A 26,059-nucleotide genomic window follows, 5' to 3' on the forward strand; every position below is an offset into this window, starting at 1 on the left:
ATGTAGGTAAGGAGTGTCTTAAGCCACTGTTGATTTAGCATTTTGCAGGGCTGGGGCTGGAAAGCGCCTACGCAATAGCATCCGCAATACTGTCTGAGCAGCTGATAGAGTTTGAGAAGTGTGTTACCTCCCCAGTGACAACATGCTCTGGGACAGGATGCTGTGCAAGAGCAAGTGTGGTCTATTGCATAAATCACTGGGCTGGTAGGAGCTGATTTTGTGCTGCTGCATGGCATAGATAAATTACTTGGTCTCTCTCCTAGTTCCCATGTAAAATGGAGCTGTCAAGCTGCTGTGAAGCCCAGCTCATGAAGCAAAAGTAAAAGCACTTTGGGGTCATTGGGTGAGAGGTGCCATTAAAACTCTGTCATCCGTACGTCATCACTTGTGAACCCGGGGGACAGCTGAACAGGAGGACTTGCTTTTATGCTTTGCTTCTACTGGGGAAAAAAAAAAAAAATCTGATAAAAATGTGTTCCCACCCACCCCCACAAATAAAACAATCCATGCATTTGTAGTGACCCTAGCCTGAATAAAAGCCCTGGGAGAGTTGCTTTTAATTGAGCAGTTAGGCTGTAGTCCCCAGTAGTGGCTCAGATTGGGAGTAGATGTGGATGCTTTGCTCAGCTTTAGGACTGAGTTTATTTGGGAGGGAAATAGTTTTGCTTTGTGATATTCCCCTCACTCCCCCCCCCCCCCCCCCCCCGCAACCCCACTCTGCTTCATTTAGCTTTTACAAAAGTGTGTCAGAAAACTTGCTTCAGGCAAAAATAGATGAAAGACCTATGCTAGGTCGTATCTATATGTATCTCTCACGAAGGGACCCATCTGTAGCAAGTGTTCAGAGCACAGTATGTCGAAGGGTATGCGTGTTCTCTTTCCTCTTGGGTCGCTTTTCCTGGTTCAGCTTTACAACTAGTTCTTCTTTTCATGTCGTTGGCATACTTTCTCCAGCAGCACCGTTTTATCTTGGAAGGCTTGGAAAAACAGCCTGGGATCAGTATGTACAACAGTTCTTCCCTGCTGAAGTCTAGGCATACCAGAGAGGAAATGCAGATGATGGACAAGTGGATTGTGTTCAGCAAGGACAGCCAACCTATCCTGTTCACTGCAACTTTTAATGTAGTAGAGCTCCTTCCTCTCACCTCACTAATCTTGCTGTCATGGAATGTACTGGATTGCCACATCTGTTAGAAGAAATCAGCTGACAGGATAAAGAATTATTAGGGGTGAGCTTTCACATATTCAGACCCTGGCTCTTCATTCTGCCTGTCTTCACAAATCTTAGGGCCCTTAATCACTGACTGTAGTCAGTGGTGAGAAGTGGGTGCATCTGAAAAGGCTTCTGAGGTAGGTCCATTTTCCTGAAGTGCAGAGGGAGTTCAGACATCTTGCCTTGGGTTGTTCAGCCATTTAAAAGTTGGTGGGTGAATTCTGCATCAAGTGGTTCAATGAATCTTCTATCCAAAGTGGATGAGGATGAAAAGTAGCTGCTGTAATCCTGCAGAACAGGAACTGAGGAGGAACTGAGCCACTTGATGGTGAAGGTGGGAGGAGTGTAAGCAGATAAAAAGCACACTTACCTAGTTGGAAGACTCTTCCTCAGCAGATGAGACTGATACCATTCTTCGCAGAAGTCAGGACTGCAGTGCCTATAAATGAACAGAACTTTCCAAAGTGGCAGTTGCATCTCAGTTTCTAGGTGTTCAGCTTGAGATGTCTGAAAGTAGTGTGGAAAGTTACCAATGGCAACCTTCTTAGCTCAGGAGACAAAAGCTTTTTCAATTCATGTAACTTGGAGGTTCAAAATTGCTAGTCACCCTTAAAAATTAATTAGGAAATAGAACCTGTGGTCTTGCCAGTGTTGCTTCCCGTGGCGCCCAGGCTCCCCATCAGGATTTGCTCAGTGAGTGAGAGCTAATTGGATCCCAGAACCAGCTGGCTCTGCTGTGGACCAGAGAGCAGCATTGAGTGTGGGTGACAGCTCCAGGGTCCAGATCCAAGTGGTGGATATCCAGGTCTTTCCCTCTGATTCCTAGGCAGTAGATGTGTTTATCCATCAGTATATTGGAGGTAACCATGCCATAAGGAATCTCCTTTTTGATCCTGCTTTTATGAGCTGAAGTCTTCACGCTCATGTTTAAGACAACAAGGAGTTAAGACGCATTCGTATTATCTGGTAAGCTTATCTTGGCAAAAAAGGTGGAGGGAGAGGGAACTTGAGAAGCAAAAATTAAATGTCAGCAGAACTGTGACAGACTTGCATTCCTTTTTGGCAGCTTGCCATGGAGCTAGTAAAAAGCAAAATTATTGGCACGGTTACTTTGGAACAACCAACTGACCTTCCTGGCTGAAGGAGTGTTTCTAGTTAACTGTTTAGAAACCAGAAAACTATCTGGTGGAATCACGTTTTCAAAGCAAGGATACAGAGACTTAAAAATTGATTTTGACAAACCTACAAATCCTTCCAACTGTTTAAGAAAAAATCCAAACTCCCAGACTACTTGGCTTTTCCATGGCAATATTTCAGTGCCATGTTTTCATTGGTAAGTAATAATTGTCTGTGCAGCATTGCTGCTAACAGAATGTTAATTCCGGTCCCCCTTACAGTTTGTTCATCTTGCTCATGGAGAAAGTGGTAGAAAACGATGTGTGCAGGAGTCCCTTTTATCAAATGAGAGCAACTCCTGTCAACATGGGGTCAGTAACTGCCATAGGCTCCTAAGAGCATTTCCACCCATGTTTGTGGTGGAGCCAGCAGAAGGTATTTTGTATGGATGTTTCTCCTCCAGCTGTTTGCAACGATCAGTCAAGGCTGGCAATGTAGGTTACGTTATTTGTGCTCTGCCTATGCTGACAGTTTGCCCTTTTAATTGAAGCTGCTGTATTGCAGCTGCCCTGGTGGCTCTTGGGGAGACTCACAATAGTGTGAGGATAGAGGAGGTAATAATGATTTGTGGTTTAGGGAGGTGAGGTGAATGGTGTGAGAAGTGGCTTGCTCCCCAGGTGTGTAAATTAGCCATACAGAAATGGCTGTGATTTTGTTTTTTTGGATTACTCAGGCTGGTGGGGTGGAGAGGCCACTCAGAGCCAGGAGAGCTGCTCCGTTCCTGAACTGGGACTTACCAGTTGGTGGTCAAGAAACTTGTCTGTGGGGTGGGGGCTGATGTGATGGCCTCAGTTAGTGCTGGGGCAGGCCAGGCATGGGAGGAAGGGAGGGAAGGAGGCAGCACAAGCCTTGCCTGGGAAGAAATGGCTGGGCTGCTCTGAAGGGAAAGGAGACATAGAAGTGGCCGTGTAGGTGAACTGTGCAAGAAGTGGTTCCTGGAAAGTTGAATCATGGAGGCTACAGGTTGTACCTGATGGCCGAAGAAGTTTTGAGTTTCCTTTTTTCCCCTTTCTGTTCCCTTTGGACATGCTCTAGACCTGAACCCCTTCTTCCCACCAACTCTTTTTTTTTTTTTTTTTTTTTTTTGTTACAAAACACATCATTAAATCTTGGGGAAACCGTGTCGATGTGACATCAGTCCTCTTGTGAAACGTGGTGTTCCCACTGCTGTGGTCCCAAGGGGCGTTCTCAGTATATTCATCTCTCTTTCCACATGGTGTGTGGCTGACTGTAGGGCCAGGCACCCTGCTGAAGAGGAAATAAGCCAAGCAAGGGAATCTGACATCAGTAATTTTATTACTGAGCGTGAGGAGTCACTTCCTGGATTTCTACTGGGGGAATCCACTGAGTTTTGTAAACTTTATTTCTAAAGTAGGATGCACTTTGGGTTAAGTAAGGAAAAATGTTTTGCCACACTCAAAATTCGATGGAGTGCCTCTTGTGCACTCTTGCCATGTTTGTACAGTTGTGATTGAAACCCTGTGAGTAGTGTGTAGGAGTTGCTACCCTGCGTTCAGGTACGGATGGCTCAGTGCTTCACTGCTGCCAGACGGAGCTTATGCTCAGAGTGTTCCGTTTGCTCCACCTGAATGCTTAAAACCTGAAAACTCTATTTTAAGTCTTACGTTATGGTTCTGTTGCATTTTCACTTCAGGCCAAAGTTGTGACGAAGCCTAGGAAGCAGGGAGCTCAGGGAGACTTACCCGGGTCAACCAGCTGAGTTTTGCCTTGCTGATTTACTGGCATTTTATTTATTTACTTAAAGTTTAAGACCTCAGTTTTACATTTGTGTTCTGGCTCCGTCATCTGGTTGAGCAGTGTGATACTCTAGTGTGTCAAACTAGCTGTCCTTAAACTGCTGAGAAGATAACAGATGTTGCCTGGTCAGATTTGGAAAGTTACACCAAAGATCTGATCTGTGAAAGAAAGATCCTGAATGTGTTTGTCTTCCCGTCAACCCTGCTAATGCAGGATAGTAGGTCAGTGTGACTGGCAGGTTTCTACCCACTTAATCCTTAGCAGCTGGAAATCTGCCCCGTGTTTGGGAACGCTTAACAGCAGCTACTTCACAGATGAATTGAAAAAAATCCTTACCTTATTCATATTTAGTGCTCTGTTACTTGTATTTCCTACAGACTAGGTGGCATCTGTAGCAAAGCCATCTGCAAAGACTGTGTTCTTGGAACCTTTGGATAGTAGGAACTAATTTTTAGGTTGTTGAAATACCTGTATCAATAAATTCTGTGCGTATATGTGCACCCTCTAAAAGTTAGACCACTTGTGTCTGCTTTCTATGCCTCAGTGAATGGGTCTAGTTATTCTGAGTTGGTATTTATACATCCTATATTTTTGTTTTATGTGAGCACTATTCTGTTGATGGATGATTAGTTTGTGTAAGCTACTGATGCAAAAACTGTAATTGATCTTCTCATCATTAGTAGAAGACGTGCCTTGGAGGGCTCATTATTTAAATTTGTTAGCTGTGCACTGTAAATTAGAGCTTCTTCCCTTTTCTGCTTTTCTTTCCAGAAGTAGATGAAAATACTGTTTTCATCTAAGTGTTTTGAAGAATTTATCTGGAAGAGATGAAAAAAAAGAAAAGTCTCTCTCTTTTCTGGGGTCTCTTTTTCCTGCTTCCTCCAACCCCACAAAGCATCCATCAGTTCTCTGCTATTCTGGGTGGCAGCAATACAAAGCTGACTAGCTGTTCATCTTCTCTCCATTAATTGTCAAGAATGCAATGACCTAATTATTTTCCCTACCCTTCAAGAATGTCTTTTCTTGTTCTTTTTCTGTTGTGAAATACTAGGAGTGTTGTGCGAGAAGGTGTGAAATACTGGAATACTGGGGTAAGTTGGTGTAGAAATACCCTCTGTTCCTTGGAATAACAGGGAGAAGGCTAGGGCAGGGAAGTTTGTGGGTTTTTGTTAGATGTCAGCTGATTTAGCCAGAAAGAAGCAATACAGGTACTCTGGCTATTACGCTTAGCCACAGATGCTGGAACTGGGGGGAAGTTGTGAGCAGTTCTCAAAGGGTGCTGGGATGTGAAAATAGAGATGAATCCCTTTTTCTTCTGCTGTCGTCTGAAGATTTGATTAACATAATTTTGCATCCTTTTCAATTTGGAAAAACCCAAGAGATTTAGATTGTGGGTACCTTTGCATAGTTATTGCCAAAAGGCAACTCTACAGCATTTGGAAAAACAATAATTTAAAGGAAAGATTGTCTTGGTTTGTTCTCTCTTACCGTTGCCTCTCCCAGCATTTTCTGGCCACTAGTAAAGACTATTTTGAGAGATTGTAAGCCACAGACAGGATCATCTGTTAAAAATAGTAGCTGGCACTTGAGTCTGGGTGACTTGAGGTCAGGGTGATATCCTATGTACCTGTTTTGCATGGTAATTGCTCAGGGATGACTGCTGAAGGCAGCACAAGTCTTGCAACTTTGGAGAAGTTGTTCAGCCACCCCAATCTTTATTGTGTACAGTGGTCTAAACAGGTGGGAGTTTATTATGCAGTGATAAATGCTCCTGCTGCTGCCAAAACAAATCTGATATGGTTGCTGGTTACTGCCTTTTGGGTGTGTTTCGTTATGACTTCTAGTAAAACAATATGAATTTATGAGCTCTTGTTTGTTCTTGCTGGAAAAGAAGCAAGACTCTGAAGAATCTAATTCCTCTTTAGCTTGTGTGGGAACAGCTCAGTTTCTGTAAGAAAAATCTCTCAATTGCTGCAAACTTACAGTTCTGCTGTTAGAAAATAAATTTTGCTTCCAGGATGTGAAAGAAATGGCCATCTTTTTTAGCTGTGTCTGCCTCTGATGTTTGCTTATTTTCACTTGGTAAAGGGTGCTAATGGTTTGTTCTTAAAGGAGGATTTTATTGCTGTGAAGTGGAACTGAAGTTTTGTTTGTTCCTACCTAGACTTTTTCCTTCAAGAAATGAACTTAGCCCTTCATTTGTCCAGTACACCACCCCCAACTTTTTCCTTTAGGTGAAGCAAGCCTGTTATTCACGTGTGCTGTGGAGTTGTATAATTCTACTAGGAAAAATTTTGAAGGGTCAGTAGATTAATTATCTTCAACAAGTCCCTTAGGAAAATGACTGGCTCAAAAGTAGCTGGGAGCATGCAGTCAGAAATGTACAAAGTCAGCCTGGGCCTTTCTTCCAGAGCACGTTGCTGCTATTGAGGATGGGTAGTTCCTGGTGGGTGTGAGGCTTTCTGGGGACTGGGGGAACGTGTCCAGAACAGCTCATCACCCAGGTGAAACTCCTGCCCCCACTCCTCATCTGTGTCAGTATGCATGCATGCACAAGGTGTGCTTTCAGAACCAACCTGCCAATCCCTTGCCAACCCTCTGGAAACTTCTACTTACAAACGTTTGCTCCTTTCGTGGCAATCAGGTGAGAAAACAATCAGGTGTTTCTCCTGGATTTATCTGTTGTATCTGTATGTGCTGAATGTCTATTATCTTGGATAACTAGCAAAATCCACTAAGGCAGTGGTGTACATCTCGCAGTGTGTATTTGTGGGAGTTTGTTCCTTGCTTTTATATTTGATTTCAGCAAAAGAGGCTGCTGCCAGGTGCAAGTGAGCATGTAAAGCCTTTGTAAACCTAGAAACCAGCTGTAAACTCTAGACTTGCTGAGTCACTGCTTAAGCTCTAAGAATGCAGGTGCATATTGAGGGTAAGGATTACCTTGATATTTTTCTCTTCATAAGATATTTTATCTTAGAGAGAAAAACCTGGACATATTCTATGATCCCCTCTTCCAGAAAGCAGCAGCTTTATCATTTTGGCCACAAACAAATGTACAACTAACAAGTAGATGGCAGCGAGTGCCCAAGAGGGCTGTGTCTGTATGGTATTAGGATGAACAATTTGTCATATTCTGGTTCCACAGACTTGTTAATTAGTGTGAGTAACTCCAAGCAGACCAGCATCCCACATCAACCTCATGAAAAACAAGGGAGGGCTAAAAGGCTTGGTGTAGTATCTCCCATACAATCTCTGTGCCCAGATGAGCATTGCCTCCCTACTCCGGTGAGGCAAGGAGCTAGATCAGTTAAAACCAGCAAGGGGTCCAATGAGTTTCAAATGACTGAGTGCACAGTGGCGATGATCTGCTGAGATGGTATTCTTGCCCTCGTTTCATAAGATCCTAGTGTACAGCCTAGATGGGAGCCACCAGAGAACAGGGAAGGGCTGGCAGCTGATTGTTCTGTTCAGTCAAATCCAGGATTGGTTTTACCAGCGTTTAAGGAAATTGTATATTTAGATATTTTCTTTCTCATTTCCTTCCTCAGCCCCTAAAGAAGGGAGGTGGGATTCTGTCCTTGAGACTGACTGTCTGTATGCTGGTAACAGAAGTAGCTAATAAAGTGAGCTGCTGGTTGTGGCCTGAACTTTCTGTCTCTTGGAATATGGCTTGTGATCCCATCTTAAGGGAATTACATGTATTACCTAACTTTAGCACAGAGCTAGATGCCTCTCAGAACATGCTTTGTAGGTCTGCTCTTATTTCCTGGGCCCTTTTATAGGCTATAGGTTTACCAGGAAAATAAAACAGAGCCAGGATTCAGGTCAGTTCTATAACAATTAAGCTGTTAGAAGAGTAGGGGTGGATGTGTGGATGGGACCAAAAAGCCCAGCAGAAGAACAAGACAAACAAAAGCGGAAACTAAGGGACGTCTGTTGTATTCCACCGGAGTTTCATTAGTTACGCAGCAGGGAGGAAATGGTTTGTGCTCCAAAAAGCTCTAGCAAGGCTTATTTTCACCTTTTCCTCCCCTTTCCCTTTTTCACCTAAAAAAAAATTTTCAAATCTGCTTTTGAAAAAGCAAATTTTAACTCATGTACAATTCTATAGCTTTTCAATAAACAGCTTAAAAAATACAAGGGTGTTTCAGACTCTTGAGAGACTGTATTTTCTGTCAGTAATACAAACAATCATCACAGATTAATATATAGCTCACAAGGCCTCATAGATCTGCCAATATGAAGTCACTCCTGAAGCTTTGGACTTTAAGTTCCTTATAAGCATCTGTACATGGCCTGTAGCAAGAAAGGGTTTCTTGCCTTTTTACTACCTTTCAGTTCTTGTTTGGCTTGGAGTTTTTAGGCTGTTGGGAGAGGGGAAATGAAGGTTGTAGTCCTTAAAAGCAAACAAACACCCCCACCCCCACCCCCCCCAAACTGCACCACTAGTCTGATTATTCAAGTAAATAAATGTGTGGGTCTCAGAATCTAGGAGGACATTCAGCATCACTGCAAATTTTTTGCAACTATGTTCTTTGTTTTTTGAAAAACTGTAAAAAAAAAATTGTAGTATTTGATAAAAATGCTGGTTGCACAGAATCTCTGAAAGTCATTTGATCCCAACCTCCTGCTCAAAGCAGAACTGTCACCATTGCCAGATTGCATCAACCATGGCTTTGCCAAGTCTTGAAAACCTCCAGAGATGGAGATTTGTAACCTCTCCAGGTAACATGTCTGTGGGTCACACTACTTTCCTGGTAAGAAAGACTTTTTTAATGTGCAACCTGAACTTCCAAGCTGCTCTCTGTGGCTCTTGCTCCATGTTACATCACCCAGTGCTGCTGAGAAGCATTTGTTTGACGCTGCCATCTTTGCAGCTTTCCCCTTCAGATTTTAGCTGGCAGCTAATTGGATTAGTCCTTAGTCGCCTCCTTTCTAGACTAAAGAAGCCCCCATGCCTCAGCACTCCCTGTAGGAGTCATTGTGGGCCTCTGGACCCTGTCTTGACATCCCTCTTGAACTGGGGGGGCCTATTATTCAGTGTGCAACCTCACCAGCAGTGAGTTGGGAGGAATGATGACTTCCCACGATGGGCCAGCTGTGGCCCTCTTAAAGTAGCCTAAGGCATGGTTTGCCTTACAAGAGTGCACGTGTTCAGCTTTTTCAGCCTGACACCCATTGTAATGTGCAGGTCCTTTTTGGCAGGGCTGATCTGCCCATCTGCGCTGATCACGGGATGATTCCACCCCAGCTGCAGGACTCCACACTTTTCCTTGTTGAACTGTATGAGGTTTCTCTTGGCCCAGCCGAGTTTCACAAGGTCCATCTGGGTTGAGGTTCTGCCATTCGCCTTATCAGCCACCTCCTCTAACTTGGTATCATCCACAGATTTTTCCGGGGTTGCAGCTGTGCTGGTATCACAGTGGTTGTTAGGATATTGAGCATTATGGCCCTTTGTGTTGACATCTGGGCTGCTGCTCTTGTTACTGGCTGCCAGCTGCATTGAAACAGGTTGAGGAAAGCTGGAGCCAAAATAGCAGCACTCAGTGGCTGGTTACTGTGAAAGCTGCCCCAAGCACTTAACTGCTTTTACCTTGTAGGCTTCTGAATTATTGAATCCACTGTAGTGGTGGGCAAGACAGGTAGGCTGTGGTCAGCGAGGGGTGATCTTGTTGTCCCCATCCCTTGCCAGAAGCTTGGGCAGGATGCTGCGGTGAAGTCACTGCGATCAGAGTGATTCCTGAAGATGGGCAGCGCTATGGCAACCCTGGTGGGCGACTGATGGAAGAAAGCTCCTGTTTTAAAACATGTTCCCTGTTGTACTTTGCACGGCAAGTTAACCGTGGGATGTTGTTGAAAGAATGAGAGGGGGCCTGAATGAAAACATCTGAAACTTGCTCCTTTCTGAAGAGTGTGCCTGGAACACAATTAATCATTATCTATTTGGTGGTAAGCAAGTACATGTTTGCTGATAGCAATTAAACTATTGTTTTAAAGATCAGTGAGTGGGAGAGACGTTGGTTTCACAGTAACAAACAAGTGCCTTTTAGAGCAACGGCCTTGGGCCAACACGTGGTGTGCCGGTGCCTTGTTCTCAGCAGCAGCTGTGCGTTCCCTTCATGCTTCAATTTACAGTAATTTTTATAAACAGGGATTGTTCATGCCTTCTATTGTCAGTGACACAGAGATGCTGAAATGAAATGGGTGTCAAGACCTTGGCAGCACAGGATGAGATAGGTTCACCTGGATAAACGAGAAGCCAATTTTGTAAATAGCTGAAAATACCTGATCTTTGCTGACTGCTGTTTCTAATGGGAAAAATTGTGGTCTGGTCCTCTGGTGAGGGAGGCTGGCCGAGGGGTGAAATTCTGTAGCAGGCTTGGCCCCACAAAATGTACCCTCTGCATCTATTTCTGGCAGCCTGGTTTGGCTGTTAGCTGTAGGCACGTGGGCTCACGGGTCAGAGGCTGAGCGGTATCTACCAGGGTAGGTTAGATACCCGCTAAACTCAGAAGAATGCAATAGCTGTGTTGCACCATGTTTTGGCGTCAGTGATATTGTGCAGTCCTGTATAACTAGGTAGGCAAAAACAAAAATTGGAGATTAGATGAAACAAGGAAGAGGAGTGTATGTCTTGGCAGATGCTAATGCAGAAGATTCAAGGGTAGGTAGGGTGGGGAAAATTCTCTATTAGGTCAGCTGGGCAAGGCCTCTGGCTACAGAGAGGGACTGGAGCAATAGAAGCTATGTGAACTAACAGAGAATTGTATTTCATAATTAAAGACTAAAGGGTTTTCTACTTTGAAAGTGGACAAGCAGATGTGTCTGTGCTAGCCTGAAAATCTGTCTGTACGCTGCTGCCAATTCCAGAAGAATGACTGCATTTTAAAAAGCGCCTGGTTTTGTTTTCTTCTATTAGCTTGCCATGGCCTAGCTTTTTTGTTTCCATCACTATCTTTAGCTAACAACATAACCCAGCTGTTGTGCATGGTTCCCTTCTGTGCAAGGCCCTGTGTAGACTAAGCAGAGGATTGCCCACAAGGGTGCAGCTTTTATCCCCCCAGAAGGGATTTGTGAGGACTGAGGTCCTTTTAGCAGTACATTAATAGCATGCAATTATAAATCCTGTCAGTACTCCTTTAATTTCACATCATTCTTTATTTTAAAAGTTGACGTATGTTATATTGTAGTGCTCCATCTGAGTCTGTGAGTGCTGCTACTGCGCGTCCCCTCTGGGTCTTTGGGAGCTGGCCGGGAAGTTTGGGGCTGTGTGTATTGGAGCCAGGGAGATCAGTGGTGGGTGAGCTGGTGAGAGGAGATCACCTCTGCAGAGGAGCACGGGGGGGAGAGTGGTGAAATGAAAGCTCTCAGCCATGAGGAGAGGTAGAGAGGAGGGGGCTGAGTGGGCAGAGCAGGACTCTCGGGCGTGCAGCTTGTTGTAGGGAAGGGATTTACTGTCGTGGGAGACTTGTTTGTAGCAGGATGCTTGTAGAGTACTGAGTTGCAGAGGAGGGATGAATGCAGCAGCAGAAAAAGTTGGTGCTCTTTGTGGATGGCATGTGACAGACTGCTGTGATGGTGGGATTCTCCTTAGCTGAGATCTCTGTGGTGGCTTAATTGCACTTCTCAAGGGGTCCCATTTTATATTTTATGCTAATAGGGGAAGGGTCTGCAGCGGTGAAGACATTCAGTTGAGTTTCCTGGCAGAAAGCACCAATGATGAGGCACAGCAAGCTGCTGGTCACTGCAGCAGTGGGAGCTGGGGCACAGGTTCCCCAGTTCCCAAAGTGTCAAGGCTTTCTCGTTTTCAATAAGGGGTTTCACTGACCTACATCCTTCGGACTTTTTTGAAAGACATGCTCGCTTTTATATCAGGTAGACTCCATCCTGCGCCAGTGATATGGGTGACAGGCAGAAAGTTGACATCCCACTTGTCTCAAACCTCCCTTGGGGATTTTTGTCCTCATTCCTAGTACATTTTCCCTCATGCTGCCCCAGAGCCAAACCTCTCTCAACTCAAACACCAGTTTATGCTTTAAAGCAAAATAACCTAGTTTTCAGCCATTCATTTGAATTTTGAATTCTGGTCTTTTGATAGAAACAGCTACGGTCGAAAACAATGAAGTTCATATGCAGTGTCAGGAGGTTGGATGAAGATGTGTGCTCCTGTTGTTCTCTACGGTTTTAAAGGCACACGAAGAACATGGTTACTCTCTCTTCCATCAAACTGAGTGACCTGCAGGCTTGAGGCTGAGAGTGTGAGAGCAATCTGTCCGTGATGGTGCAGAACAACTCATATGTGCTGGAGGGAGTTTTAAATGAAGGCTAATTATTGAGTAACTGTACTAAGTAAAAAGTGTTTGAGCATCCTTCTTCACAATGGCAAAACCACAAACCTGTTGATGTTTCTCTAATGACTGATATATCATTCTTTACCTTAGCATTTGGCTTTTTTCTTTCCCAGGCTTTCAGTAAGTTGCTTAAAAGACTGTAGACTAACTTCACATAACTGTCAAAGCTGCGTTGCTACTTGGACTAACTCTTTTGCTTAAACCAAAAAGCATTTTGTGTTCCAAAACGGTGTTTCCAAACTGCCGTTGCAGAGTGGCATTCAACAAGTACAGCTGGGAGAGAGTATTTAAGTATGGTTTTGGTTCAGTTTTTCATTTGCCACACAGTTACTGGGCGTGGAGCTGAAGGTGGCCAGAGTTATGGGCCTGCCTGTTAACAGCTTCAGCCCTCAATGTCCTACAGGTCCAGCTGCAAGTAGAAATCTAGTTGAATTGTAAACTTAGCTTCTGGTTTTCTTATCATGCAGAATGCTTTCCTGCTGTGCAGCCAGTTGTGCTTTAGAGGCTTCCTCAGAAGAGCTACTAGTACTGCAAGGTACCACTGAAAGTTGTTTTCCATGGGGATTTAGTAACTCTGCGCCTAATGCTCTGCAGATATTTTGCTGGCTTGGATGTGTTGATCCCTGAGCTGGGTATCTGTGCCAACAGAAACTTTCAAGTGCTGATGCATTTATGGTGAGAAAACTGTACTTCTCCTGTGCTTGCACTGCCCCTGGGATCTGGTTTTACTAGAGTTTCGAAAGCAGTTACTTGCTGGTGCGGTTCTGCCTGTGCTGGGAATGGGTCAGCGGTCTGTGTTCCTGTGTTTGGAAGTTATTTCTTGCATGGGCAGGCCTGCTCCTGCAGCAGGGCAGCCGTGGAGCTGAAGCCTTCACTGGGGCTAGACTGTGATGGCCTTATTGCGTGGAAGTTACTGGGACTTAGCTCCTTCTTGTAGGGTGTTCCATGACAGTCAGTCCTGCCCTTCCTCCCAACATCCCCAGGCACTGCTCTGCAGTACTTGGTGCCCGCTCTTACTGAAGTCTTGCATTTTATCTCACTTTTTAAAATCCCATCTCAAACTACTTTTATGGAATACTGTTGGCCTTTATTTGCACTTGATGCCTTTACTAGCATAGGTAAAACTTACCGGAAGAAAAGAAAAAGTTGTGAATTCATGGCGAATTCAGCAGAGGATGTTTTGGGGACTAAGATTCAGGCTTCTTGTTGGTTGAGCCTTATTTAGAGATCCTCAGATGGCTTTCCTGTACTGTTTGGGTATTATAGCTTGGGTAGGTTTGTGGCTAAATTAAAATATTCTTTAGTGAGGCTTATTCTGAATTTATAGAATGTGTTAATACATCTGAAACAGGCAGCTGGTGACTGGGGTGGTGAGATGTAATGCGTGGGATTTTTCTCTTAGACTTTCTAAGAGACCGTGTTAACGATGAATTTACACCAGGATGATGTGCATCCACTAATATTGGCCCAGAGCTCTGTGCTGCTTTGGGATGTGCAGTCCTGCGTGGAAATTAACACTTCAGTGCCCTGGCTCTTCACAAAGGCTTTAGGCAGTGGTGTGGTGCAAGCTGCCTGAAAGCGGCGCAGTGCACGGTGAGATGAATTTCTCTTCTGCGGAAAACACCAGCAGCCACTTGAGAAGGAAGTGCATCAAGGACCTTGGTTTGGAAGGAAATTCCTGCACTGACTGTGATGACTTTGATTTCCCTCCCCAGTTAGTAGCTGAAGAACCTCTGACACGTAACTCCTGTTTTTCCACAGTCACTCGGGGGTGAAGTACCTCACTGTGTGATAGGGGGAAGGAAGTACAAAAAGCTTGCTGCTATTTTGGGACATTGTGAGGGAAACTTAGTGTGCTTTATTTCCTTTTGAGACTTGTGTTTAAATTAGGAGTCTATCTCCCCTGCCATGGGTCGGGGGTGGGAGGAAGGGTGTTTTCCATTACCTTTACAAATGACTGTGGTGTCTCAAGTGTGAAGGTATTTGATGCAGCTGGTGCTGAGGAGGTGTAGCCAGCTGTTTGCTGGAGAAATGTACCATTGTTCTACTTTTTTTCCCATTTTGTATCAAGGAGTTTTAGCCACTTCCCAAATGGCCACCATTTCTTCACACTGAAACTTCTTTCCTGATAAGACTTCGTTTTCCTCTATTTAGTATTCTGTATGTCAGAGTCTTTTCCCTTCTTTCAGCCTCAGACTCCTCTGTATATCATGGCATGTAAATTTTTATTCGTTATTTTTTTCTGTCAGTCATGTCTGGTCAAAGACATTTCCCATAGGTATAAACTGGGTAATTCCAGTTTGTTTTAAAAAAAATCATTGAAGTGTAAACAAAAACTGTCTTCACGGTGCTAGATGTTCAATTAACTGAATGTGAAGCTTACATTTGAAGAGTGGTATTTCAGTGTAAAACAGCTCAAAAATACTACTTTAAATAGAAATTTATGAGCTATATAATGTAGAAAAGTTTAGGTAAAGATTTTACTTTTGAGCTGAAAAAGGTATTTGTGTGTCAACCTCAAAAGGGCTCTAGAGCAATAAAGTGCTGATCTAGTTAAGAGACAGCAAATGAACACAAAAGCTTCAGAAATTAAAAATTTCTGATGAAGGAAAACAATGTGAAAACTGCATATTTGATAGCCTGAATGTTAAAATTGTTAGTCATTCTGTGATAACTATAAAACAAGAGGATAGCTTTATCTTGTTACAAAAATCCAAACCAACCAACCAAAACTGAGCCAACACCAGCGATTTGTTTATGGATATTCTTTGTCTGTTCATTGCAGAGTCACCTATTTTGAACATTTAGGGCTTGTCACTGGTACTGAAATGCAACAGTGCAACACTGCAGGCTGCTGAACCTCTGCGATGACTTTTGTCACCACGGTACTACTGAAACCTACAGTCTGACTGGCATTATTTCCACTTTATTGGCTGCTCTTCCTTTTTGGGCTGAATAGGCAAGGCCTTGCTGGTGCGTTAGGGACCCTGGAGGGCTGATGCTCAGCTGTGAAAAGTGGAGGTGGCTCCAGCCTGCAAGATGGGACGTGAGCGTTTTACTTGAGGACTGTTCAGAGTGGGATTTGGATATCGTGAGGGCCTTGTTAAAACCTTCAGGAGATAGGAAGGTGGTCTGGAAATGCAGTGTCTCGGAGAATTTTTTTTTTTTTTGGTCCAGAATAAAAGAACTCACAGTTCATTGATTAGATGGCTTCTAAGCTGTTCTTGATTTGCTGGAAAGGTCGGATGTTGTTTTGGAGGAGTCCTTTGTGCTCACAGCAAGAATCATATAGTTCACCAGAAGATTCTGTTCTCTGTTTCCACGTAGGCACTTGAAAGTGCTTCCTTCAAACTCATACTTTGTGTTATTCTGCTGAAAAGAAGCAGCAGTTTCCAAATGACATAGCAGGGCCTTTATTTGTGTTTTACGTGCATTGCAAATTCCCTTGGTTACCTTCGTGTCTGTGTACTGGGGACTTGCTGCACCAGTTGTGTCCCAATGACAGCAAAGTAGAAGAACATCCAAAGAATTAGCAGCCACCTTCTCAGAAAACTTGTTTATGCTTTATAGCAATGTAATACTTCCAAAACATTTCCTCAGCGTGATTAATGGTGCACCAGATAAAAATCCACCCTGACTAAACTCAGGGAGTGCCATTCTCAACGTATTCTTGACATGCTACAAGTTTGTTATTGCGTTTTCTTTTGTTTTGTTTCTCAGTGATTAAACCTGTATCATAAGGTATTTATCTGTCAGCCAGGTGCTTATTTGTAGGCCATCAGCTGTGTGGTTTTTAACTATGAACACTGTGAGGCAGTTCTTTGCAAATTACCTGTTTGGGTGGGAATTGCTGTCGTAGCAGTACTTACTCCAGGGAGGAAATATGTGTTGCTTCCAAGTAAAAGGTTGGGAAACAGTAACGCTGGCATGGTGTTTTTGAAATCCCAGGATTAGCGAGGTAGATCTACTAAATGTGACTCTGAGGGTTCCTTTGTCTCTGATCCCAACTTCTCTTTTTTTTTTTTTTTTAGGCACAGCTGGAAGCTCAGAAGGCGACTCAGGATTTTCAGAGGGCCACTGAAGTGCTGCGTGCTGCAAAAGAGACCATTTCTCTTGCTGAGCAGAGGCTGCTAGAAGATGACAAACGTCAGTTTGACTCTGCCTGGCAAGAGATGCTCAACCATGCTACTCAAAGGGTAATACAAACTTGCTCCAGCATCTGTCTTTTCCATGTTTTGTGTTTTCCTATGGTGTATGAGTCTTGGTTTCTAAAAGACAAAACTTTTGTATTGGTCCAGAGACAGGTGGAAGGAAATGACGCGACAAAAAATTCTGAAGCCTAAGGTTAAATGATTTGGGCCTTGGGTTTGCAAGTGGGACAACTAAAGTTCTCTATCTGGCTGTGCTAGTAGCTAGTGAAGTAGTTCTCAAGAAAAAAAAAAACCAGACAACATACGTATAATAGGATAAACATTGTCTTAAGGCATATCTGCATTTGGAGTTATGCCAGAATAATTGCATGGGGATGGCTATTCCTGAAGACACGTGTTGTGGAAATTCTTACTCTGGAAAAACAAGGACACGTTCCAATTTTAGTGTAACTTGTTCTTAATATGGAGTAAGTCAAACAAGGCACTTTGCTTTGGAAGTGAGTGCTTGAATGTAGAATTGCTCAAAATTGTGTGTTGCGTTTTAAGCTTGCACACTGCTCTATCCCGAATTAAGTTTCAAATTTAGACAAGGTCTTACCTCCTTTGTAAAGTCTTTTTAAATCTAAAGAAGAGATGCACCATCTAACAATGAAGGGCAGTATTAATTTTAGCAGCTGTCAAGAATTTTCGTGTCATTTGCTGTGTGTCTTTCCCTGTCCTTTTTTTTTTTTTTAAAAAAAAGCAGGAAGTTGTTTTTAACATAAAAGAACCAGAAATCAAAGTTAAAAACCTTTTTTCTGAGTTCCCTTAATATGCCAGTGAAGTTGAACTTGCTATTCCAAATATGCTAGCGTGCCATACAGTGTTTGTATTGTTTTGCAGTCCTCAATGCAGCAGCTTTGTTCTGTTGCAGAAGCTTCTGGGCTGTAAGGAAACCCTTATTTCAGAGTGAACTGTAAAAACCAGCTGCCTGATGAAGAAACAGGGAACGAAAAGGGTGTTGGCTGTGTATAGAGGAGAGATGGAAAACGTGGTGTATATTAAAGAGAAGACAAAATCGAGGGTATTGTTTGTGTTATTGTGCTTGTTATCATTAGGTATTTGCAGATGTCGTAGCCTCTGCGTGTTTCTGAAGGGAGCCCCACCTTTGCAGGGCATGTGTGCCAGGACACCAGCAGCTGTCCTTTTTCCCAAGTTGTTATCCCTGCTCAATATGAGTAAAATCCAGAAATACATCCACAGTTTTTGATTCTCAGAATAGAGAGGTGAGAAAACTGGAAGCATCCAAGGAGTTGCTTAGAGCTCCTGACTGCTAAACTGCTGAGATCTGGTGGAGAGTGACAGCAACCACGCGTCGGCTGCTCGCCTCTAGCTGGCACAATGAGAATTTGTGTCAGTGTGGGTGAGGAAAGAAATGCTTGGAATTTTGGGAGTTCAAATGAATTTCTCTTTTCCTTGGATATTTCAAGGGGATCCCCATGTCCTCCTACAACCCTTAGTCCTTCCCTGGCTGTCTGTGAGAGGAGTGTACCTGAGATGGGCAAACCCAGTGACTTAGAGCAGAAGGTGGCTGCTGATAGCGTGTGGTGGAGTCGTGCTGGTGGCATTGATGCATGACACCACGGAGTGGTGAATATCTGCTTGTCGGAGGACTAATTCGAGCCGTAATATCTCTGACAGTTACAACTGAACAGTGAATAGGAACCTTAGGTTTATTTACTGCAGTTATAAAGTCATCCAGGTACAGGCTGGATTGTATAGAGCAGCTGATGGCTCCTTGAATGGAAAGCATGTTACCCAACTCTTCCTGGTGCTTAAAATAGTCCGGGTAAGCTCAGTTCCCAGAAAGCACCGATCTGTACCGTTCCAGGGTGCAGCAGAGTTACATGGAGATTTGTCTCGTGATTTTCATTGGCCACACTGGTGGTCTTGTGGCTAGGGCGCGAGCCAAGAAGGGTGAAAATGCTGTTGGAAGTCCTGACTGAACAGACCCAGTACTAGTTTGCTTGGAGTGCTTGACTGAGTTTTATAACTTCTTTAGAAGCAGAGTGAATACTTGGTGTCAGTGCCTGCACTTAGTGAAGTGCTTAGTGTTCAGTGGGGTAAACAGAACAGTTGGGGTCTTGAGGAGCAGAAAATATTGTAATTCCCTACCAAGCTATGAATGAAAGTAGGTTGGAGGATGGGATCTACCAGAACAAAAGTTCTCCTTGGCCGCCACAGAGTGTTGCTGTTAACTCAGATTGTTAACTATTAATTACGTTAGAAATTATTAATGACAAAAACTGTTTCTGAGGGTGAAGTCTGAGGGTTAAGAAATAAATTCCTCTGCTTCCACATACAAAAACCACTCTTGGAGGGAGTTCTTTGCACTCTAGTTGTTTGGATGTGCTAGCTTTTTTGCATGTATTTATAAATGGCAGTTGTACTGGGCAGAGAGTAATCTTGCACTGGGCCTTGTACAGCAATGAATCAAGTGCAGAAAAGCACCTCTGTGCCAAATGTTAGAAGTGGGCTACTAATTAATTTGTTTCTCTATTGACAGAAATATCAGGCAAGAGTAAAGTGTTTTATTTGCTGTTCTCAGGCAAAGGTAGCAGGCTCTATTGAATTAATCTTCTGTGTGGAACAAGACCCAAGCCCTGTAGCAGCTTGGTAGCTGACAAACAATGCAGACAGCGTAAAGGAAAAGGGGAGGCCAGAGAACAAATGAGATGCTTATTTTTTTATGCAGGCATGTATGGAAATACTGCCAGGTTACTTTTGCACTTGACCTGATGGATGTGGGCAAGGACTGGGGTCCCAGAGTACCGAGCAGGAAATGCTGCTGCAGACCCCCGCTGGGAGGAAATGGAGATAACAGTTGCATGTTGTAATTGCTTTTTGATTTCTTCATAGACTACTGAAAAGCTGTTAACACTATTTTTAATGTGACGGTCTAATGGGTTACTATAAACAAGGCTTTTGTAGCCACTGATACAGAAAACCATATAATTAAACTGATGAGAAATGGGAGAGTTACTGACATTTTGCTTATCCTGGGTGGGCTGGAAGTCTAACATGTGGAAGATGTTTTTATTTGCAGAGCAGACAGGACCAGCCAGTACTCCACAGGGAGTATTGGCTGTCACTCAGCAATTTTTTCACCTTGCAGTTTAAGCTATGTTTCCAAAGGAAGCTGGGTGCCCAGATAGGAGCTGGATGCCTGCCTGCCTGTGAAGATGCAACTCATCTCTGTAAATGTCTGTGCTCGAGCTCGTGTCTGTGCTCGAGCTGTGTGGTGACCACAGTGAAGCACAGGAGTGTGATGCGATCCTGCAAGTCAGGCAGCTGCTCTACCCGCTTCTACTGTTACCTTGATCTGTGGTTTTGGGTAAATTCCTGTGTTTGTTTTTTTTCTAGATGTCCCATTTCTCTGCAGATCTGAGATAAATGTAATGACGCAGGCTGGGATTTAGCTCATTGGTTTCAGGTGTCTAGAACATTACCTCACATGTCCCAGTTACTTGCCTAAACTTCCATTATAGTCAAAGGAGTTCTAATCAATAAGCTGGTGGTGTCTGGAGAACAAATGATATGACCAGAGGGGCAAGTTCATTGTAAGATAAATTCTGTGTTTATTATAATGGAAATGTAGTCACCTAGCTTTTGTGTAGGCAGGTTTGATGAGCTCTTAAGCTGCCTGGAGAAGAAAAGTATTGTTCACTGTTAGCTATTGGCTTATCAGGTTTTTGGTAACTGTTTATTTTAATTTTTAAAATTTAAAATTTTAAAATTTAAATTTTGGAGAAAATGTTTTTGGGAAGTGGAAGCATGTTGTGTATCTGCTAGTACCTTGAATTATAATGCTGCAGTTTGGGGTGCAGAGAGCAGAGCTGTAAGAGGGCTGAGGGATGAAGGAGAGAGATCGTTGCATTTATAATCCTGTTGAAAATCATTCATAAATGTGTACAAAAGGAGAATGCTGACAGATGTGTTACCTAAAGTTTGAGACAAGCTGGAGCAGAAAGGAAGAGACCCTTCATGAATTTCAAGAGAAATTTCTAATTTCTAATTGCTGATGCAATCTGCAGTCTTAAAAAGGTTCTGCTTTTACAGTCTTCCTGAGATATGTTCAGTTCATAAATTCTGGCAGGGAGAAGAAATGTTTTGGCTCTTGATCATGAGACATTTTAAAAGGAGGGGATGAGGGGAGAGTGAAGAGGGAGGGAGGCATGTTCTCTCTTGGTTTAATTTGGCTTGTGAAGCTCCCTTTGATATTGCACCGTGAAGTACCATCTGTCGGTGTAAAACGCGTGGGTGATTTCATGGTGTGGAGAGAAGAGTTACTTCCTGTAGATAGAAATACTTGGAGAAAAAGGGGGGGAAAGAAAAGTCTGTGAAAGGAACAACAAAAATATCCATATCTTTTCCTGCCCTAATCTGTCACTTCATTCTGGAGATGCAGGGGTTAAATGCAATCCCTTGTATTGTTGATTCTGTCCTCCTGGTTTACTGATCTTGCATTGTCTCTTACATCTTATTTATAATCCTTCCCCTAGAAGAGCCACTGATTCAATTTTTTGAGAAAGAAACAGTTGTCCAGAGTAATTATCTGGCTTAGATGATCAGCTCTGTGTAATTTCACTGATAAATTTCTCATCTGTTGTTATTAATGAAACTTTGCCTGGAGTCCATCTTTGACTTCAGATCATGCAAATCTTTTGGGGTGAACAGAGCTACTTGTATAGACTTATTCATTAAAAATGTGTACTGTACACTGACTTTTATCTTTCCCAGACATATGGGTTGGAAATAGAGGGGTAGGGAAGGAGAAAAGGGATCTATTGATACCTGTGTTGGTTTTTTTTTATTTATTTTGTTTTCCAACAGTTGTATCTTGTAGCCTGTGCTACCTGGGAGAATGAGTTCTGCCTGGAAGGTTGTCATCTAGTACTTAAGGACAAGTGTGGGCTACAGAAATGTCCAGTGAATGTGTGGGCATCCTAGAAGTTCACCCACTCTGGATGTTTTTGTGTAAGAGTGTGTTCCTTGCTCGCCCCAAGGGTATGAATGGCAGGTACGGTGTAAGGAGGAGAGGTTTGTCTTGAGCAGTCTTAATTTGAAATGCTGTCATCCTCGCTTTTATCTCTGCCTTTTTCTAAGTGATGCTGTTGCATCTGTGATGGCTTCGGAGCATCAACAAGGCAAGGTTGGTGGTAGAAGCACAGTGACTTTTATTAGACAAAAAGCTTACTTGGTAACTGTGATCAAAATCTTATTTACAAGTCCATATAAGATTGCTTTTTCCCCAACTGTATTATTAGGTCTGATAAAGTACTTCTTTCCCACTCAAGCCTTGTCAGTCATCTTCTAAGACCTTTTTAAAAGGTGAGGGGATTCCCTAGAAGCTCCCAGGTGTAAAGCTGGCAGCATGGTTTGCAGCCTCTTGCTGTCCGCCTGCCCCGATGGACAGCTGCTTTATTTAAAGGCCATCTGGCATTTGTGGAGGCGTGGATGGTCTTTTTGTTTTTTCTTGTCTGAATGAAATCCTTAAATGCATCTTGGCAGGTGATGGATCTCCACAGAGATACCTCACAGTCTCCCAGGTACTGTCCTTGGCCTCAGGCGTGCACCGTGAGCCGCTGTCTCTGGCTTCTCCACAGACTTGGGCGGGTAATGGGAGCGCGATGACAGAATGCCCATGGGAAAACAGGGGAGTGGGGGGAGATGATTTTGGTTTTCCATACATCACTGATTTCTCAAAAGGATGAAGTATACAAAGTATACAACCTTTTTTTTTTTTTTTTTTTCTTCCCCCTCCTCTCGTTCTGGAAAGGGTAATGAATGCAGGCATATCTGGCTGGCAGCAAACTCCGTATTTTATCAGATATTTTGAGGTGTTTACGGTCTGTCAGCCTCAAATCCCAGTTCTGCAGGACTCAGCATTCCTGTGATGGTTGGTATGAAATGTACAAAATAACATGAGACTGGACACCTAACCTGCTTTATGACCCTGATGCTGGTAGTACTTATGTTGTTCATCCCAGATATCAAAATCGATGCTATTTTTGCCCCAAGAATGGATGCAGGGGATTGAGGTGTAATTGAGCATTGGCAAATTCCAGCCATTCCATTATTTTGTAGCTTCCAGCATTTTTAAATTGCAGTTTCCTTGCCACACTACAAAGAAGGCAAACTAGCTTCTGTGCAGTCTTTGGAGACTGCGTTTTAATTTAAGAGACTTCCATGCTAAAACCAGCCTTGTCTGACATATTTCACTAGGGAAAGTCATTGCATCAATCTAGCTTTTGAACAGTTGTTCAAGATACAGGGCTGCAGCTTGTTTTCAGGATGCAGGTGAGAGCCTGTTAAGAATCAGATAGATTTTTTTTTTTTTGACCTTTCTTGGAAAGTGGATGTCTTATTTATATATAAAATTGTTGAAGGGTGTTGGAGTCGAGTATATTAGTTTATATCTAATCAAAAGAGCCTTTGAAAAATCTTTCTTGTAGTTTAAAGTTCTGTAGCAACTTCTTTAAAAATAAGTGGTGTGTGCAGATGAGCAAAACATGGCCTTCGGTTATGACAGCAAAAGCTTCTAGTTGATGCTGATGTAGTTAAGCTTTTGCGTGTAGCAGTTTCACTCTTTCGTTTAGGCATCGGAAAGGACAACATGACCATTTTCCTGAGAGGAGCAGCACTCCAAGCAAGTCAGTGTTGGCCATGCTCTTTTCCCTGTTCAGTTCAGCCTGAGGGCAAGGACACTTTCAAGAAATTAGAACTTTGTGGATGAGGTTATTTAAAATCAAGATATCTTGAATAATCTCTCTAGATCTAAGAGCTCAGATGCATGTTCTGGTGGTGGGAGGCAGCTGGAGCAAATTTGCTTGAAGTTGCGGAGTAGTTGGTTTCACAGCTGAGACATTTCAAAATCCAGTACTGGAGAAAATCACTTTCTGTATGGATGCCTTCATAGCTGCAAGAGAGGGAGCCTGAGAAGTGCCGGCTTTCTCCTCGTTGTCAGACCAATGGAGAGGTGTCACCACTTTCCTTACTTTAAACAAACCCTTTACCTCCCTGTCTGGATTTTGACTGCTAGTACATTTGAGATGGCAAGTTTTCTGACTCGAACCTCTGACATCTCAAATTTGCACAATAAAAGTACCCTGGATAGAATTACTGGCAAAGCCTGGCTATGGGATACCAGCAGAGCAGCTAATGGAGGGACACCTCCTTTTCCTGTTGCTTTTGTAGACGCCCGATTGCTGCAGAATGCCAGGGCAGTGAGTGTTTGTTTAGAAAGCTTTGAAGAAACGATTGCTTGGAGAATTTGCCAGCTCGTGTGCGTGGCTGCAGCCCGGCTGGCCAGGGAAGGCCCAGACCAGCCACGGGGAGCAGCTTGCTGGCCTTCTGCAAACCATCAGTCGCTGGACTCTCTGTTTTCTGGTGATTCAGGCTGAAGTGCTTTTCGGTCCTCCCGCCGCCGGGGTTGGTTTTCAGCTCTGTGCAGAGTGGTGGGGCTGCGGGTGGGGGCCGAGCAGCCTGCGGGCCCCCCCCGGGGAAAGGCAGGCTCCAGGGGAGAACCAGGGGGGGAACAGGAGCAGCGCTGGTCAATGGAACTGGACTGGAATCACACTGAAATGTACATGTGACTTGTGCTCGCGCTGCTCTGCTCCTGTGTGTCTAACGGGGTAATAAAATGAATGATCCTGAAATTTGAGGCTCTTCTGAGCTTCCCCTAAGAGATATTATGCAAGAGTCCGTAACGCCTCTGTCATAATTAACACAGTGCTTGCAAATCTGACATACCGCTGCTCCTTTCAGGAAAGACTGTTAAGTAGGTTCATTGAAAGTTGTGTTTTCTGTACCCTCACTTTCCTAATATGAGCCGATTGGAGAGATTAGGAATATGCTGTTAATTAAAATAATAAGAAATTAATCGTTGTGTCTTGCCATTCAACCTGTATTTTCCCTTTTGAAGGTCATGGAGGCGGAACAGACCAAAACGAGAAGTGAGTTGGTTCATAAGGAGACTGCAGCCAAATACAATGCTGCCATGGGAAGGATGAAACAGCTGGAGAAGAAGCTGAAAAGAGCCATCAATAAATCAAAGTATGTTTTACGTTTGGAGGCAAGTGCAGTGGTGAAGTGTGTTTGTGGGAGATACTGAGTCTGTGGGGTTTTTCAAATTTGTGGAAGTGTGTTGCCCTGTCTACCTCCCGCCTTGGGCTCCTGTCTGCGTGTGACAGACTCGCAGCACAACTGGTACTGGTATTAGTCCTTGTGTTTGTTGCCCTTCCGAGTGTCTTTTGAAGCACCTGACTAGATAGACAGGTGAACTAAATGTAATAAGAAACCTTTTCTGGGCATATCCTTAGTCGTGTTCTAGTGCACCACCCTTGGGTGGTGTGTGACTTGAGAAACAGGCTCATGGGATTCACATAGATGCTGCCTACAGAATCACAGAGCTCTGGATGTGGATGTTTCGCAGAGTAGGGTTGTTTGCTGTTTAGTTTTTATTTTTAGTTAGAAGAGCAACAAAGCAAGTGACAGAAACCTGGAAGGTGCGAGACTGAATCAGAGTAGCATGCTGTACATCAGACTTGTTTACTCCTAACGCTGCCGTAGTGAAGCTGTCCTAGAACTGTTCTTGGGGAAGGAGATGCACAGCTAAGCAGCAAGTGTCGTTAATAAATGTGTCTGCATTCAATGTGCAGTTTTGCTCTGTCGCCGAGAAATGAAACAGCTTTTTGCTGAGAACCTGTTTAAAATTTTGGCCCTGTTTACAACCAATTCTTAATCCTCTTTGTATTTCGCAGTTGTTTTCTTTATATTTCCAGACTGTAGCTTGTCTAAACAATCTGCTTGCTGTATTTAGCTTTTAAGCCCTCCATCTAAAAATTACTTTTTAGTGAAATCGGTCAACTAAGAATCTATTTTGATTGGTGGCTGCTCAATTCAAGAAAGGATTATCACTTCTCAAGGATGATTCAAGCATGTTTGCTGAAACAGGGTAGCAGTGTGGCTTCCGAGAATGAGCTGCGTGCTGTTTGTCTAGCACTGCACAGGGACTGTGAAAAACATCATCAGATCACTAAATGACAGATTCCTCTGGATAAAATCAATATCTGAGAAGTGGTTTGTCTGCTAGGAGTTTCTTCCTTACAATAAGATTTAAAGTGAAGACCCTGATAAGTTGTCAGTGGGATCCTACATACCGTTTTATAACAGTGATGGTGCTGAGCCTGATGCCCCAGCTGCCTCTTGTGTGCTTTTCCTTCTGAGTCCTCATTTCCTTGCTGAAACTACCCTCGTGAGGGTGTTGTCTTGTGTCATCCTCCTCAGGACGAGCCGGATTTCACTAGTGTGGAAGGATCCCAGCATATTCCTTTGTCTCACAGCAGGGCTGACTGCAGCATAAGCTACCT

The 26,059-nt window shown here is 43.5% G+C and overlaps 1 protein-coding gene across 1 annotated transcript in view; it reads left to right on the plus strand.

Moving 5' to 3' along the window:
• SH3BP5 (SH3 domain binding protein 5) overlaps positions 1-26,059 on the plus strand; it is a 51,788-nt gene that overhangs the window by 16,005 nt on the left and 9,724 nt on the right. Inside the window, exons 4-5 of the mRNA XM_032991215.2 lie at positions 16,530-16,694; positions 24,613-24,743. Coding sequence (XP_032847106.2) covers positions 16,530-16,694; positions 24,613-24,743 — 296 coding nt within the window. The remainder of the gene's footprint in view (positions 1-16,529; positions 16,695-24,612; positions 24,744-26,059) is intronic.

The sequence above is a fragment of the Tyto alba genome, unplaced genomic scaffold, assembly GCF_018691265.1.
Source record: "Tyto alba isolate M040663 unplaced genomic scaffold, T.alba_DEE_v4.0 Super-Scaffold_46, whole genome shotgun sequence".
Classification (NCBI taxonomy): domain Eukaryota; kingdom Metazoa; phylum Chordata; class Aves; order Strigiformes; family Tytonidae; genus Tyto; species Tyto alba.